This window comes from Coptis chinensis, chromosome 9 (assembly GCF_015680905.1).
Source record: "Coptis chinensis isolate HL-2020 chromosome 9, ASM1568090v1, whole genome shotgun sequence".
Taxonomy (NCBI): domain Eukaryota; kingdom Viridiplantae; phylum Streptophyta; class Magnoliopsida; order Ranunculales; family Ranunculaceae; genus Coptis; species Coptis chinensis.
The window spans coordinates 7,418,620-7,436,796 of NC_141464.1; the positions used below are offsets into that span (position 1 = coordinate 7,418,620).

An 18,177-nucleotide genomic window follows, 5' to 3' on the forward strand; every position below is an offset into this window, starting at 1 on the left:
TTTCCCTGAAGTTAACTTCAGAAGAATCTTGCCTGTTCCCTCAACAGGAACAGACCTTGAGTCACCCATATAGACCTTTTCATCTTTCACTAGTATGTAGTCTGAGAAGGCTTTAACATCACCACAAACATGGCGGGTGGCACTAGAATCTAGTACCCAGTTCTTCTTCCCAGTGGCCATGAACACTTGTGACACTACAACAGCAATTATATCATCTTCCTCAACTAAATTAGCATTGGGAGGATCATCAATGTCTTTCTTGTGCCTACACTGAAAAGCCCTATGTCTAGGTTTACCACAAACATAACAATTTCCATTGCCAGTACCACTCCTTTTAAAAGAAGCGCCTTTGACCTTGAAATTCTTATTTTTGTTGTACTTTTGCTTTTTAGATTTTTTGTTGGATTTGCTGGGATTACCTTCAATGATATAGGCTTTGGAATGGGATTCCTTAGACAACACTTCATCCTGAGTCTTATTCTTTTCCTCTATGTGAATGAGAATGATCACATCCTCAAGAGTCATCTGTTTGCGCTTATGCTTCATACTATTCTTATAGTGTTTCCAAGACTCGAGGAGTTTCTTAATCAAACATCCAGCAACAAAGGTGTCGGGTAAGTCAATACCCTCAATTTTCAAATCATTAATTAGCACATGAAAATCATGGATTTGAGACGTTACATCTCTATCCTCTCTTATCTGGAACTTTAGAAAAGTCCCAACAGCATATTTCTGACTACCAGCATCCTCTATTATGTATTTTTTGTTTAAACTCTCCCATATATCATGTGCATTCTTATTTGAACAATAAATATCAAAAATTTCATTGGACAAGGTACTCAAAATAGCATGACGACATACCTTATTCCCATTGAGCCAAGCAGCGTGATTTCTTTCGAAATCATTAGAACCCTCCATGGGTGCTATATCAGTGAGATACTTTGCATAGTTGAGTACATCTAGGGCTGTGAACACCCTTTCTCTCCATCGCTTGAAGTGTGAACCGTTGAAGGATTCAATCTTTGACACATTGGGTAAGTTGCGAGCATTCAGTAGAGGTGCAGCATCTCTCATAGTCGAAGTAACTTCCATGACTCCAGAATTGGTTTCTTTGTTCAGCGTGTCTGCTGGTGTAGACATCTTGATTCTTTCCTTAAGATTGTTAGATGCGAATAAAGAAAACAATAAAGAGACAAGAACAGCAGTAACAAGGAACAACCAAGGCGCCTATTAGGTTGTCCTTAAAGAAAGATTCCGCCCCTTCCAGTGGTGCAGAAAGGCAGCAGTGGCATCTTCCTCATAGGATTCAATGGTGTACAGTAGCTTGACTTTGCACTAGAACAAACTACTCTCTAGAATAACAATATAACTCTCTCTGGCGGCTACAGGAAGAAGAGAAGAAGAATAGGGCAGGTCGCGAGTTCTGTTTCTCTGGATGGGTTTTGTTCTGTTGAAGTAAGTTCCTTTATGGATGCATAGTCCTATTTATAGAGGTTTGGTCGGTCTCCTAAATAGATAAGGGAGAGAGAGACCAACTAGAACAAGAACACCGAAACTTGCTGCTGAAGCAAAAGAAGTTTAGGCTTTTGGTTAATCCACTACCCACAACAATAAGCCCAAGCCCGAACCCGACCCGACTCGGTGCGCTGCGTGCAGGTGTCGCTTTGGGTGAGTCCTCCCTCCTAACACAAAAGCATTTGTACCCTAAAGGCACACCCTTATGGTAGAGGAATGCCTCTTATACTTCACTTGCTAGTGGTGGATAACCAATGTGGGACTATCTATTATGTACTAAAGTGGAGAGAACACCCTTTGTTCATCTCCTCCACTTTGCACACACACACTAGTATTTAGAAATACACAAGAGATTCCAACAAAGTGTTGTACTGAAACAAGTAGAGTAGGAGAGACGAGAGGCGAAGCTGAAACTATCAATTAATTAGTATGGAAGAAAGCCCGAGGACCAAAAGAGTGCATAATACATGAGTAACAAGGAGATATTAGAAGAGGCTCTGTCCTAAATTGTGACAAAAATTATCAAATTTAATAAGATAGATAAGTTTGCAATTGAAGCTGAAGAAGACACATCTAGAATAGTTCAGAGCCTACAATAAGCATGCATAGGTTAAGAACTTAGGGCAAATTACATAGTGCTCTGCATAGGGAATGTTAAGCACCAAGCGACGTCTACTAAAATATGAGAAAGTGAAGTTGAAGAATCAGTATTGGTAAGTGAGCACTTGACAATGATTATTTATAACCAATTGACAAAGGGTTTATTAGAAGTTGTTCTTCACGTCATAGTGCAGAGCGCACCCCGCGCTCGTACATAACATAAATAGAGCGTGCCCCGCACCTCATGCATAACAATTGTCCAGCAAATATAGCACGCTCAGCGCTCTGCTCCAATACAAACAGAGTGCGCCCAGCGCCTCGTGTTAATCAAATACACACTGACTGTTTTGTTTATATTTTAAACTTGTAATCTCTATTTAGAACTTGTAATCTCTATATAAACAATTGTAATCTCCTTAGAAATCAATCAAGTAAATATTCTCAAATGTCTCTCTCTCTTTAATTTATCATGGTATCAGAGCTAATTTCGATCTAAACCCTAACCCTAACCACTCTAAGCTTCCGCCTCCTCTCAATTCTCAATGGCCGACACCTCAAACACCAGTAATGACTCTCCTCCAGGTTCTGATGATCTTTTCTTTGTCCGCCACTCAGATAGCCCCACAGCTATTCTCGTATCTCCTCTGTTATCTGGTGACAATTATCCGACTTGGTTACGGTCTATCTCTAGAGCCTTTCGAGCAAAGAATAAGTTTGGTTTTGTCGATGGCTCTATCACACCTCCCAGCACTCCTAAAGAAAATTCCAAGTGGTTGCGATGTGATGACCTTGTTGCTTCATGGATTCTGAATTCTCTTTCTCCAGATATCCATGGAAGCATCCTCTATGCCGACTCTGCATCCGAAATCTGGAAAGATCTAGGTGATTGTTTTTCACAAACTAATGCACCCAAGGTTTTTCAATTGAAGGATTGCGTCACTCTTCTCAAGCAAGACAATCGTCCGGTATCTGTTTATTTCACTTTGCTTAAATCTTTTTGGGATGAATTAAGTTTTTTATCTACTATGCCTACTTGTACTTGTGGTCATGCATCTATTTTTGCCAAAGAGGTTGAAGATGGTCGTTCTATGAAATTCATGCAAGGCCAAGATGCTCGTTTTCAATCCATCCGCAATCAAATTCTCTTAATGGATCATTTTTCTCGTATGTCCAAGATTTATTCTTTAATCCGACAGGAGGAGAAGCAACAAGAGATTCATGCACTCTCTCTTCCTTCTGCTCCAGACACTGCTGCCCTGAGTACTCACTTTCAGAAGACCAACTGAGCTCCTTCATCAAAATTAGGCCCGTTTAAACCTCCGTAGCACAACAATGGTTCGCCTCAGCCAAGAGCGCGCACGCCCTCCGATATAGGGCAACCAGAGCGCGCACGTCCTCGTCCATTCTGCAACCACTGTAACTAAGTTGGACATCATATTGGTACATGTTACAAACTGCACGGTTATCCACCCAAGCCTGCTCAAGCCAATTCGGTTGCTACAGGCTCCACTTCTCCTGTTTTCTCCACAGAACAATACAACCAACTTCTCAGTTTGCTTGATTCAGGTAGTACCACTTCACAAGCAAATCTGACAGGTATATCTCTCTCGTGTTTTTCTAAATCCATATGGATCATTGACTCTGGTGCTACCAATCATGTCTGTTTATCATTACATCTGTTTTCTCATTATCATGCTTGTTTAACACATTCTACTCTTAAACTTCCGGATGGCACATACCATTTAATTACTCATGTTGGTAGTGTTATTCTATCTCCTTTATTGCGTCTTGACAATGTTCTGTTTGTTCCCATCTTTCATTTTAACTTGCTTTCCATTAGTGAAGTAGTCAAATCTCACTCTATCTCTGTCACGTTCACTAATGATTCTTGCCTTTTCCAGGACCAGTTATCGAAGAAGAAGATTGGATTGGGACGGCTTAAAGGGGGACTCTACCATCTCCAACTAGCTTCTGTTTGTTCATCCCACAACTCCACCGCCAATAATTTATGGCATTATTGCTTAGGACATCTCTCTTCCATGCCTTTGCAGATTTTAGCTAAGTAGTTTCCTTTCATTTCTATATGTCTGCAAGCTAAGCAAACACGTTTATCTTTTTCTCATAGTTCAATAAAAACTATTAGACCTTTCCAAATGATTCATTGTGGCATTTGGAGTTCTTTTCATTTACCATCTTATTCCAATGCTCGTTTTTTTCTTAACTATTGTCGATGCTTTTAATCGTGCTACATGGATTTATCTTATGACTGTCAAATCCGAAACTGCCATGCATTTACAATCTTTTTTTGCCATGGTTCATACTCAATTTCACTCTACAATACAGTCACTCATATTTGGCCATAACAACATCGATGACTATTTTCATGAAATCCAAGTCCTTCGATCCGACAATGGATCCGAATTTATATCCTATAACATGCAACAATTTTTTTTCAAAACATGGGGTTATCCACTAACGTAGTTGCATTGCTACTCCCCAACAAAACGTTGTGGTTGAAAGAAAACATCGTCACTTACTCAACGTTGCACGAGCGTTACATTTTCAAGCTCATCTCCCATTATCCTTCTGGGGTGAATGCATACTCACCGCAAGCTATCTCATTAACAAAATTTCTAGCACCTTGTTAAATGACAAATCACCTCATGAGCTTTTATTTACAATACCTCCCACTCTTGTCCACCTTCGTGTTTTTGGTTGTTTATGTTTTGCTCACAACACTTCCATTAAAAATAAGTTTGATCACCGCGGGAAACCTGGCATCTTCATTGGTTATCCTTATGCTCAGAAAAGCTATCACATTTATGATTTATCTTCCAAGAAAATTTATATTTCCCGTGATGTGATTTTCCATGAAAATGTCTTCCCCTATCAAAATTTATCTTCCTCACCATCCCATCTGCCAGTTTATCCCTTACCCATCCCTGACAATGAGACATTCGACCTTCAATCATCTCCTATCACTCCAGTAGACGGAGCGCGCCTGTGCCCTTAGCCACCACAAATCGAGCACGCCCGCGCCCTCCCTACTGACACTCTTCCACCTCAGACAGCTCCGGCCCCTGCAATTTTGGAACTCCCTCAGCCACCACAACCCAACCATCCTACCTCACCTCAATCTACTAGAGTACGAAACCCCCCACCACTTCTCATCAAAGATTATCACTGTCCTACTCTCACCAAGGCACCTACAGTCCCTCATTTGGCCAACCTCATCCACTCGGACTCTAAGGCAACATGGTCGTCCACTCCATATCCTATGACTTTCTATGTTTCTGACACTAACTTTTCTATTTGTCATAAAGCTTTTTTGTCTAAAGTGTCTTCTTCAGTTGTTCCTACATCTTTTTCTTAAGCTGTCAAAATTCCAGAATGGAGAGCTGCTATGACTGCTGAAATTGCAGCTTTGGAACAAAATAACACATGGAATCTTGTTCTGTCAACCTCTCATCATAAGCCTATTGGTTGTAAATGGATTTTCAAGATTAAATATCATTCAGATGGTTCTATTAAATGTTACAAAGCTCATCTTGTTGCCAAGGGTTACAATAAGATTGAAGGCCAAGGGTTACACTTTTGCACCCGTTGCTAAATTAGTCACTGTTCGATTACTTCTCTCCATTGCTGCTATCAGACATTGAACTTTTTATCAGCTGGACGTCCACAATGCCTTTCTCAAAGGCGATTTGGATGAAACTGTTTATATGACCTTACCTCCTAGATTCGCAAAACAGGGGAGAGTACAGGATATGTCGCCTCAATAAGTCCTTATTCGGACTCAAGCAGGCTTCTCGGCAATGGTTTGCCAAACTATCTACCATTCTTATCACTACCGGCTTCACTCAGTCTAAGTCTTATTATTCTTTATTCACTAATATTTGTGGTTCTAATTCTACATTTGTCCTTGTATATGTGGATGACATTTTGATCACAGGCAACAATCCATCTCTCATTCAGAACTTGAAGAAATTTTTAGAAGCAAAGTTCTATATCAAGGACTTGGGACGTCTAAAATATTTCTTGGGTATCGAGGTTGCTCATTCCAAAGAAGGATTATTTCTTACAGTATGAAATGTCTTTTGGACATTAAATGCGATTAATGGTACCACTGGTGGTCGTATTTCTGAGTTCCCTATGGAACAAAACATCAACCTCCATACTGATGATGGCACATTACTTCAGGATCCTTCTATCTATCGTCGCTTGAGTGGGCGTCTCTTATATCTCACAGTTACACGTCCAGATATCACTTATTCTATAAATTATCTCAGCCATTTCATGCAGTCTCCACGGACTCCACATCTAAATGTTGATCATCGTATACGCCGATACCTTAAAGGTTCGATCAACAAAGGGATTCTCTTATCCGCTAATAGTTCTTTACACATCTCTAGTTTCTGTGACTCTGTGGGCTGGCTGCCCTGTCACTCGTTGTTCTACTGGTGGTTATTGCACTTTTCTTGGCTCTAGTCCTATATCCTGGAAGACAAAGAAACAAAGCACTGTATCCCGTTCTTCTGTTGAAGTTGAATATCGTTCTATGACTACCCATGGCGTGTGAACTTCAATGGTTGAAATATCTTCTCTTTGACTTAGGCATTTCTCATCCTTCTCTGATGAACATGTTCTGTGACAATCAAGACGCCCTTCATCTCTCTCAAAATCCAGTTTTTCATGAACGAACAAAGCACATAGAATTGGACTGTCATTTCTTACGCGACAAGATACAGGCCAAGTTACTATCTCTTACGTTCGTTCCATCTTCAGATCAGGTGGCTGACGCCTTCACTAAATCTCTCGGCAAGGACACCTTTCTGAGATTAATTCGCAAGTTGGGAGTTCTTGACATTCACTCTCCCACTTGAGGGGGAGTATTAGAAGTTGTTCTTCACGTCATAGTGTAGATCGCGCCTCGCGCTCGTACATAACACAAATAGAGTGCGCCCCGCGCCTCGTGCATAACAATTGTCCAGTAGATATAGCACGCTCCGCGCTCTGCTCTAGTACAAACAGAGCGCGCCCCGCGCCTCATGTTAATCAAATACACACCGACTGTTTTGTTTCTATTTTAAACTTGTAATCTCTATTTAGAACTTGTAATCTCTATATAAACAATTGTAATCTCCTTAGAAATCAATCAAGTAAATATTCTCAAATCTCTCTCTCTCTCTAATTTATCAGGGTTGGTTGTCTTTGTCAAGTGCACAGTCTGAGATTGTACCACCTTGAAATCAAAATCTATATGTGTAAATGCCGACATGCTAGCTATTTAAGCAGACTCGAGAACTGGAGCTCAACTGATATTTTACTTTAATTGGTGGACAATGAATTAACATTTTGAGATGCTGGAACGGTACTTTTTGACTTAATATTTTATGACCTCTTACTTGATTAGTTTTCTTAATGCAATCGCCTAATAGGGGTAGGCATATGAACTTGATAGAGGTGAGGTAGAATGTTGTGTAGTACACTAGTACTAGTACCAAGTGAGTATGTATGCAACTGAATGGTTAATCTTTTTTGGGTAAAGAATTGAATGGTTAATCACTCTGCAAGTTTGTTAGCTCTTCTTTATACGTAATTCACTAGTTACTAGTTACTACTAGGGGGGTCAACGATTCGGTTCTGGTCCAGTTCTTAGTGTCGTAAGAACCAAGAACCATTTAATTTTACAGTTCCGGTTCTTTGCAGTTCTTAAAATTGTAGAACCATACCCATAACCATCGGTTTTTAGTGGGTATTCTCGGTTCCGGTTCTTCATTTCGGTTCTTAAGATATTTAATATTTACACTATTTTTTATTGGTTTTATTAAAAAATGTGTACTAAAAACATAAAAATATATATCGCACGAACGAGTCGTTTTTTAAATATTCATATAAGTAATTATGTCATTCAATAATAAGATAAATAAAACTATATATTTAAGGTTGTAAACTATATTTTTATATAATTTATAACATTAAATACTATAAAAACTGTATATTACACTAAGAAATAAAATTTAGTAATATATAAATGAACGTTTTGAGTTTTGATATTTTTTATTTTGATATTTTTTAGGTTAAAAATATGACAATGTTCAGCTCCGGTCTGGTTCTGATATGGTTTTTTTGTTTAAAAAACCATTCGGTTCCAATTCTATATGGTCCGGATTTTTTAGTACCCATTTTTAAATAGTTCCTAAACCATAATTTTTTTTGCGATTCCCGGTTCCGGTTCTAGTTCTGGTTAAACGGGTACCCATCGACACCCTTAGTTACTACTTTACTAGTGCTAAGCTAAAAGGTAATAACCCCACCAATACTTTTGTTAATGGATAAACTAAAGTAGAAACCAATATGTAAACCAATGGCAACTCGCTTCCAATTGAAGAACCAAGTCCAGGCTAGCTGTCCAACACTCCAGCTTGCTAAATATTAATAGCATTGTCACCAAGTATGGTATAGGTTTAAAACGGTGTACTTGAAAAAAACTTAGTTTGTGTTTTAAACGGAACGTATCGGGAAAAAAACGAAAAAAAAAACGTAAATAAACGTAAGGCATAAAAAATGGGTTTAAAACGGTAAAACGGGTTTAAAACGTATAAAACGTAAAAGAAACGGTAAAAACCGATGATAAAGAATATAATAGATAAGGAGTGATTTTTTATAAGAGTGGAAAAAAAATAGGTACATAAAATAAAAATAATAATAATACAAATGAAAGAAAATTCAAATACATGAAAGTATCAAATTATAATTACTCATCCAAATACTAGAAGTTTTAGATTCAGTACCAAAACACATATCTAAATAAGATACTACTAATTACCAACCATAATGGCATAATCAAGTACTACAAATAAGTTAATAACTTTAAAATTTCCAATTATTAATAGTCCAAAGCAAAATAGAATTGTCTCAATTAGTCAATCATTAGCCCACTCTTCAAAAAGGTAAACTCCAAAACCTATTTTTCTTCTCGCGTTTTCTTTTAGATTATTTAAAAAAAAAAAAAAGTTTTAAACGGGAGATTTTCAAAATCTCGGGTTTTAAACGGTTTTTAAGTTTAAAACGCGTTTTTTTTTAAAACCCGGGTTTTAAACTGGAACCAGACGCCTTGCCAATATCTCAGGTTTTAAATGCATTTTTTTTCCCGAATTTGGTGACAATGACTAATAGAGAGGACACTACCAAATACAAGCAACCCGTACTCCATCTCATTACTAGGAACTGAAGAAATATAAAAGAATTGAAATATATTCATTAAAAGATTTTTTAAAAGTTTGGTCAGGCACAGATGGGAGTGTACAAGGCAACAAAGGGCAATGGGCAGCAGTGATTAGAGACAGCACGGAGAAAGTTATAGCAGCAGCGCATGGTATCTCTAATTACAATACTATAGCACTAGTGGAATTGTAAGGCCTTGAGCAAGGAATCAGGTTGGCTGGAAGGCATGGCATGAGTAGGATTGAGCTAGGCACAGACGGATTTAGAGAATGTGGTGGCATTTTTTAGCAAAGACAAGTACCCATGGCGTGCAAAGAAACTGATGAAGAACATACAAGCTATGAAAGCAGAATTTGTTTATTTTTCTTTAGTATATGTGTATAGGGAAACAAATCAACTAGCAGATGCAATAGCTACTAATGTACCTAATGTAAGCTTCTTTGAAATGGTACCTAGTTTATTTGAGGAGGAAGTAAGAAAAATTGCATATGATGATGCAATGGGAAAAGAATATATACGAATGTAATCATAAGTTTATTATTAATAAAAAGGGGTAGGGGACCTCTCTAAAAACCTCGCTTACTGATAAAAAAAAAGTTCATACGTGGGGTTGTTGTCATCCTCATACTCTCACACGTGACAAATCAATGGTCACTTTCTCATCATTTCGTAATACATTCGAAGATTCTATTCATTTTATAAGTTGGATGTTTGATTTAATACATTCTAAGATCGCATCAACCATAGTACAAAATATCATAATATATCGCGATAAATATCGATATTTCAACAAAATATACATAAATATCATGATATGTTTAGAGATATATAAGACTGCAAATATCGGCAATATTTCAATGATATGTACGATATTTGCGATATTTGGAGATATTTTGTGTATGTAACAATTTTATTTAATATTTACCATTATATTTCAAATAAATATAAATTATATATCATGATATATCAAGAAATATCCATAATATCCATGATATTTATCGATATTTTGGATATATCCACGATATTTATATATGAAACAATGTCAAATATCCCCAAAATAGAGGTGATATATTCACGATACATATCTGTAAATCAGGAGTCGATATTTTGTCATATCCTGATATTTTGTACTATGGCCTTAACTATGCAGCAGGCCGGGTAGGTCACTTCATCACTCTACTCCTCCACTAAATAAACGACACGTTGTATTCCGTATCAACTTCCAACATAGAACAGATACGTGTCCTACTATTACAATAGACTAAAACAAGTTGTTATTATGCAAAAGGCATTCGTTTGTTAACCGGTATAACTTTTGTTATCACACTCGTCAATAATAAATATGCGGCGATCCCGATTCTGAAGAAATCGAATTGAAATAAAAATTTCTTCTTCGTCTTTTTCCTTGTTCACTCGGTGAGCCATCTTAGTTTTAAAAATTAAAAACAATTTTTTATTGAAGTATTTTATATAAAGAAATAAATAGCTATGATTTATTAGGGTTTTTGAGTACCCAGGTAAATGTTTCAGGTTTGATTTGCAATACTAGACAGAATTATAAGTCTTCAACAAAAGCTCTTTTTCGTTTAAGTGAAGGTCACATTTTATCATTTTCGCGCAATTTAGGTTGAAAAGTTTCAGTTTTTCTTCTTCCTTAGGCCACTATATAAGATGCCCCACGACAAACATGTCCGTTTAAGAGAAAGCCTGTTAGGATATTTTACAATATATATGCTGGTAGTTATCCTGAGTCAGAATGGTATCTATAATCTTACCTGAACCACAGTGATGTTTCTTCATCCAAGTTTCAGTCTGCTTATGTAATTCCTTCCATGCTCCTATGTAAAAAATCAAAATACTAAAGTAAGGGTTGAAAAATACAATTTCCAATTTTTATGTAATTCCAGTGGGGATTGTGTAAAACTGTAAACCACTTTTAGTATAAATTTAAACATCCAATTCTAAAATTTCTCTACCAATAGAGATGTGTAAAAACACTTTTGGTTTAAAAATGTGTAAACACATGTTTAAAAATAAAAAATAGTTTTATACATTTTTAAAATCAATTAGTTTAACTACCTACCACTTTAAAAATGGAATTCCATAAGTTTTGCATTCTCATTATTTTAAACCAATGGGAAGCAAACACCATTTGTTTTTACACATTTTGCAAAAAGTTTCAATTGGTTCACTATTGAATATTGTAAGGGATATCCTATCAGTCACGAGATGTGCACGCACAACGACTCCCTCAACATAACGCGACCCCCGACATACGAACACCCATTGCACTCGCTATATCAGAGCACTTGCATACTCAGTAGATCAGTGACTCGTCACTCGATTCTAGCTTGTGATCATCATCACCTACTACTGTCATAATTACTAGCTTATCCTTAAGCCCCCTTCCCGCCGTAATATATGCACCATTACAACCATCCACAATCATTACGGAGAACACTATTATTGCACTCTATGCCAACTCAAATAGACATATAACTGCTATATATCCATGTGCCTCCTATAGGCACATATCAATCCATCTCGACCGCACATCTATACTCATCGGTACATGTCACAGCCCGAATTTCTAAACAATAACAAAGTGAATATTTGAAATATAAATATCTCAAACATCACTAGGTTCACTTGTTTAAAAACCCAGACTATGACGGAGGATACTACACATACAAAACCCTAAAAGCCATGTCATAAAAGAAACAACTTAAATTAAAATAATCCCAATAATTATCCGCCATTGCTTTATTAAGATATCATCCGTCCAAATAAAACATCAAACAAACTCTCAAAATAAAATTCCTCGCTACCATGTTCTCATGCCATGCAAAAGGTAAACTACGTTATTACATCCTTCCAATAAGAATCAGACCTAAAAGAAAACTAACGGACTGCTCCAGACACGAATCCCAATCACACGCCGCGGTTCCATTGCCTTCCACCTATGTTCCCAAGAACACACCCACGTTGCCAAAACAAAGCAAACATGGGTCAGCAAAATGGAATTTGCTAGTATGAGTAGACTAACCACATATAAACATTTAAAATCTTTTCTTATCCAACTAACACTTTAACTCTATCCTAACCTAATCATTCTCAACCGGCATAGTTTCTTTCCCAAGCAAAACTTCCATTATATTAACTCATTTTAATAACTCGTTTTAATATCTAAATACTTGAATTAATACTTACCAATATCCATTGCTGTATAAGGGTAGGACCGCGTCCCTGCACAAAATATTATTAAGTCCTACCCTCCTGCAAAAGAAAGTTAGAACTTGTATATAACCTATGTAGATATCCTATATGTATTCAAAAGTAAACCCAGCCACACTCGCGTAATCAAATCAATTTCTCTTATCAATTAATCAGTTACTTTTCTTATACACCCACCCTTTAGTACCTACTCCACGATTTGCACTCCACACATTTGCCAAACCACACATTCGTGTGCCTCTCCCCCGAATACCACAATATCATAGCCACCTCACGGGCTTTCATACACATATTTCACAGCCTCTTTGGGCACAAAAACTCAGGTCATTCATGGTACATTCAATGAATATCTTAGGTCATTCCCGCCACATTCAAGGAATACCTATCATATCACTAACGGGTTATTCATGGCACATTCAATGAATGCCCTAGGTCATTCCTGCCACATTCAAGGAATACCCAATCCTACATTCCCGTACACTCAAGGAATACAACTAACCCGCAAGGGGAATACCTTAGTTCCTCTTTAGGGCAGTCAAAACAATCTGGTCATTCATGGCACATTCCATGAATACCCGGGTCATTCATGACACATTCAATGAATACCCTTATATAACGTTAACGGGCCATTTATGGCACATTCAATAAATGCCCACCTAACATATGACATCATCAGTCATAAAACTAAATTCCAAAACTTGAGGCGTGGAGAGCTCTAAGAGGGTGTGGTAAATTTTGTTTACGCATTATTGAAATTTTATTGCATAAATTATTTCAGAGAACGAAGGAAAATCTTGATTCAATTATTTTTGGTTTATGCGTTATTAATTTCATGGATGTATAAGTGTCATAACGTTGTGTATCGTAAAAGACTGAAAAATCACAAAGCAGTAAATACACGTACACAAGTATATTTAGAATGCTAATAGTCCTAGACTTATCCTAATAGACCGAATCATAATTTTAGGAAAAAGTCAAATTTTGGGTCAAATGGTCAAAGTCAACTCCTGGTCAAAAGTCAACATCAACTCTGGTCAACAGTCAACATTGGTCAACCCGGCCTAAACTCCTCTATCCCAAAAGCCCAAAGCCTAAGACCCATAGTCTAAACTTAAGTCAAAAAATAAAATCTAAAATTTAACACACAAGCCCAACCCACGATTTGGCCCAAGCCCAAATTCGAATTTCACTGTTCATCTCCTTCCTCACAAAATCTCCACCAGCGCCTCCACCACCGATGCAGCCACCACCGGCCATCTATAACTAAAAATAACCCAGCGGTTTTCATCCTTTTTCAAACCCCTACACACCTATCATAACAATTCATGATTCCATCATACTGCAAAAATCCAAAACCGACGCCATTAACAACCTTTGGAGCTTCGACAGCTCCTCTACAACTCCCAAACACCACCGAAACCACCAACCTATCAGTCACCATCTCCAATTCAAACAACAACCCATATCAACCCGACATACATCAACACCTCAACCCAAAACCCAATAAAAATCGGCTTACCCAAACTCCAACAGTAACAAGCTTATACCAAAACGTATATAACTAATTAAATTTGATTCAAAAACATCTTTTTATTTCATAGGTTTGTTTACACAGTACCTAGACGAAGTCGATCACAATACTGCAGACTAAGTCGAACAGTATATAGAATAAACATTATGTAGAATAACACTGAAGAATAATTGAACAGAAAATAATTAGCAGATTAGCAGATATCAGACATTAAAGTTTTTAAACAGACTTAACAATATTGGTTTTTTACCCATTAAATTCATTGTGTAAATCTCTTTTAAAAACACATGTGGCTCCTTTGTGGAGTCTATGTGGGTATGTAAATTTACACAACCCATTGGTAATGCTATAAAGATTACCCTTGTCCTATACTCCTATGGGCTTAATTCCTGCCTGGTGGTTGTACTAATAGGTCCAGGCCTTAAAGGGTCACCGATTTACATCCAATTTAATCGGCTCACTGGCTTCTTCTTTGACCATAAGCTCCTATTTTGGCCACTGCCTACAAAATCCTTCCCAAATCAGCAAGTGCTCTCTCTCTCTCTCTCTATATATATATATATTCATTTTTCGACTCTCTCTCTGTCTAATGGGTAAACTAAAATTAGACAATATGGAATTTACTTCAAGTAAAAAAAAGTTTGATGAACATGAATCGTCCTCAGAAGAGGTTGGTATCTTACAACTTAATTGTGATATTTTTGTTATTAATAAATCATTAGTTAGACTAAATTTTTTCTTAAATAGGAGGATTTTGAGATAGAACGAGAAATAGAGAGCAAACTTGCTCATGTGTCACTTGAAGAGCTTCAGAAAGCACGTTCTAATGGTTTTCATCCTGTGCATCAAAAGATTAAAGAAGACAAAATGGGCGGCCGGGTTAATAAGAACAGGTACTTGTTTTTTATCCCCTCATTGTGTAGTCAATTTTTTAAACTTATATGTTTGTTTTTAATCATGGTGAAGGCCAATGGAGATCAGCAGCAAGAAGCCCGTTGGTCGCTTTAGAGAGGTGATTCAAGTGCCTAAACAGGTGAGCTGCAGTTTCTATTTTTTAATAATGGCCAGTGACTTGAAATTACCAAGAGTTTTTGTTGTTGATTGTAACTTTGTCCTGTAGAGATACAACGAGATTAACCAATGAGCTAGAACTACGGCAAAATGACAGAGAAAAGTTTCTAACCATAGTGTTGACTGTAGCCCAACTGCGTATCAAGCAGCAAATCTGTGATCAAATAAATTACTGACAGGATTGAGGAGCCGTAAAATGGTTTCACGAGATACATACCTGTGTTTGCTCCACGCTGCTCTGCTAAGGGCTTTAAGCTATCATTGTATATACTGAAGAGTTTAAAAAATTAAAAGGAATGTTAGTAGTGAACTAGTGTGGTGCGTAAGACTTGGAGTTTTATAATTATGTAGTAAAATATAATAATTATGTAGTAAAATATAATCTGAGTTTTACTATTAGTCTGATAATATGACATGTTTCTTTATTCAGGTGATACGTGATCCTCGCTTTGAATCATTATGTGGAAATCTTGATACTGATTGGTGAGCCTTTATCACTCTCTGATACTTGTTTGTTCTCGTAAATTTGCTATACCCCGGACTTTTAAACATGTGTAGGATGTTAGAACGCTTTGGTTTATCCTTCTTCAATGCCATCACTTGTACTTTCTGGTCTGCCTGTTAGTTTTAATATGTTGGTTAGCTCGCTGTGATTATTGTTTTTTGCTCTGCTTCATTGCCTGTTGTAGTAATCGTCGGAATCATTGTGCTACAAGTCCTTTTCCCTTTGCTTGATTCTTCTTGGGCGAGTTTCCCTCCTCACCTTGCTGATTTGTATATTGGTATCAAATCAAAAGATGGGTGATAACCTACTTATCATACTTTTCTTCTTGTTATAGTAAATAGTTAAAAAATCAACTGTTACTTTCTTGTGTGAACAGTACTTGTTTGGAATCAGGACTTGATATATAATTTATTGTTTGGAATCTTCACCGTCATTGTTCAATGCTGTTAATAAAATGTAATTATGAGAAGTAATTAATGGTTGAATGGTTGCTTCACTTGCTTGTATTGCTGGCAAAGGTACAAAACCTTAGTCTTAAGAAATTTGGTTTCTCAAAAACCAACATTGGTTGCGGACATTTTGGATATTTTAGAAAATGCTGGTACCGTACCTCAGTCAGAGTGATACCTTCACTTGCAAGTTTCAGCTCTTATCTGTTCCACTTCCATGTCCCTTGTTGTCACCGATTCAAGTAGTCTGATTGGAAAGGTATAAATATCGGATGATGGCCCTTCCTACCGCTCGAGCATTGGTGCTCTTTTTCAAGAGGTTCACTCCCCTTTGTCTTTAAAACATATACTCCTTAGGGTTTATATCGAGCTTTAAAAGTTAATGACTGATGAAATGGAAGTACACATTCTAAATTACAAGGTCACTTATTGGTGACAGTAGGAAAAGTGAGATTTATTGCGAAACTGAAGGTCATAAATGGTACTATACTTCTTATCAGATCCCTCGTTTCAATCCTAGTAGTTTAATGATATGTAGGAAGATAATCGATTGAGTATCTACATTTGCCCTAATGAGAAGGTCGAACAATACATTAATCTGATACTAGTTATGGGGATTTCTTCCAAATGCTAGGTCGTGTTGAAGCGATTATTTATTAAAATATATTCATTTGATACTGGTTATGGGTGTCTCCTGCAGATGTTGGAATGAAGCCATTATTGTATGTAACACCTGCTTATGGTGGTTTTTCTTAGGTTCAAGAGAAGATATAGCTTTATTTATGAGGCTGAACTTCCTGCTGAGAAAGAGGTTATATATATGATTTTAACGAAAAAACAATGCATACATCTTAACAATCTGTGTCTTTCTGTTGCCATTACTTTGCTAAAGCATGTTGCTTTTTTGGTTTTATTAGGAACTGAAGAAGTTATTAAAGAAATCAAATGACCCAGAAGTCATTGCTGACTTGAAGAATCGGTTATCTTCCATAGTAAGTTATCCTATAATCTAGAACAGGCTCTATTGAAAATAATTCCTTCATTACTCATCAAAATTTCCCAATTTTTCATTTTTGTCTTCATTTGTTACTGTTTAGGATAAACAACTGAAAGCAGGACCCTCAAAACACGCTGCAGACAAAGCCATTGTGGCCGAGCATATGAGAAGCGAGAGAGAAGCTGCAAAAGAAGGGAAACACCTATATCATCTTAAGCAATGTCTCTCTCTCTCTCTTCCCCCCCACCCCCCTCCTCTCTCTCTCTCTCTCAACAAAGCCTGACTAAATTATTATTTTGCAGCGGAAATACGTAAGAGAGATCTTATGAAGAAGTTTAACAGTCTCAAGGTATGCTTTGAATTTCAATGTGTAGTTAATACTATTGAAAGCAGTGGAATCGTTGTTGTTCTTCTCTGAATTCCCTTTATGTTGCAAATTTTGCAGACAGCTGGAGCTGGCAAACTTGAAGCTTTCATTGAAAAGAAGCGGAGGAAAAATGCTTCTAAAGATCATCGCTATGTGCCTTACCGTAGGCCAAACTACTAACAATTTTATCAAAGTGAAGCCTTTTGTTATGATTAAGAACTTGGTCCTGGATGAATGCACCTGTGACCAGCGGTGTTTTTGTCCAGGATGGGTTTGGAAATTTTGAGGTAATGCATAGCCGAGTAGATTCAGTTTCAGGCATAGCGATCATGGAATAAATCTTCTTTGCATTTTTTTTTATGACGTGGCACGAAGGATTCAGTTTAGTTCAACCTCTTGCTAATCAGATCGGTTATTTACTGCACCCCATAAGGCCATGGAAACTCAAGTATTCAACCTAGGATTCTGTGATTTGGGCAAATTGAGAGTTTTGTATTGCTCTAAAGTGGAGATGCTTTTTTGGCTTATCAAAGAAAATATATTACCAGTAAATACTTGTATGTTGCCCCCTTTTTTATCAAAGCAAATATATTATGAGGATTATTACCAGTAAATACTTTGCCTGTCAGCTCATGACCTTTCCCAAACGAGAGGCACTACACCCTGATGACTCCAGGAAAT

At 37.1% G+C, this 18,177-nt stretch overlaps 2 protein-coding genes and 1 long non-coding RNA gene across 3 annotated transcripts; 2 read left to right on the forward strand and 1 right to left on the reverse strand.

Moving 5' to 3' along the window:
* Positions 1–2,657: 2,657 nt before the first annotated feature.
* LOC147474630 (uncharacterized) lies at positions 2,658–3,401 on the forward strand. The gene has a single exon (XM_086585134.1). It carries the CDS (start codon positions 2,658–2,660, stop codon positions 3,399–3,401), a length of 744 nt encoding a protein of 247 aa, XP_086441260.1.
* An 8,677-nt stretch (positions 3,402–12,078) lies between these two features.
* Positions 12,079–12,686, reverse strand: LOC147474631 (uncharacterized). Its single transcript, XR_015209460.1, has 2 exons — positions 12,553–12,686; positions 12,079–12,302 (listed from the first exon to the last, which is right to left on the reverse strand). It is a non-coding gene; the product is annotated as an uncharacterized LOC147474631 (long non-coding RNA).
* A 1,861-nt stretch (positions 12,687–14,547) lies between these two features.
* On the forward strand, positions 14,548–17,856 carry LOC147474632 (rRNA biogenesis protein rrp36-like). Its single transcript, XM_086583035.1, has 9 exons — positions 14,548–14,777; positions 14,855–15,000; positions 15,074–15,140; positions 15,609–15,661; positions 16,889–16,943; positions 17,050–17,124; positions 17,230–17,350; positions 17,432–17,478; positions 17,575–17,856. Exons 1-9 carry the CDS (start codon positions 14,697–14,699, stop codon positions 17,674–17,676), a joined length of 747 nt encoding a protein of 248 aa, XP_086439161.1. The 5' UTR covers positions 14,548–14,696; the 3' UTR covers positions 17,677–17,856.
* Positions 17,857–18,177: the final 321 nt, after the last annotated feature.

Coding starts and splice junctions, on each gene's coding strand:
- LOC147474630 (XM_086585134.1), top strand. CDS start 2,658: ATGGCCGACACCTCAAACACCAGTAATGACTCTCCTCCAGGTTCTGAT.
- LOC147474632 (XM_086583035.1), top strand. CDS start 14,697: ATGGGTAAACTAAAATTAGACAATATGGAATTTACTTCAAGTAAAAAA. Junction 16,944..17,049: donor AACTTCCTGCTGAGAAAGAG/GTTATATATATG, acceptor TGGTTTTATTAG/GAACTGAAGAAGTTATTAAA. Junction 17,479..17,574: donor AGAAGTTTAACAGTCTCAAG/GTATGCTTTGAA, acceptor CAAATTTTGCAG/ACAGCTGGAGCTGGCAAACT.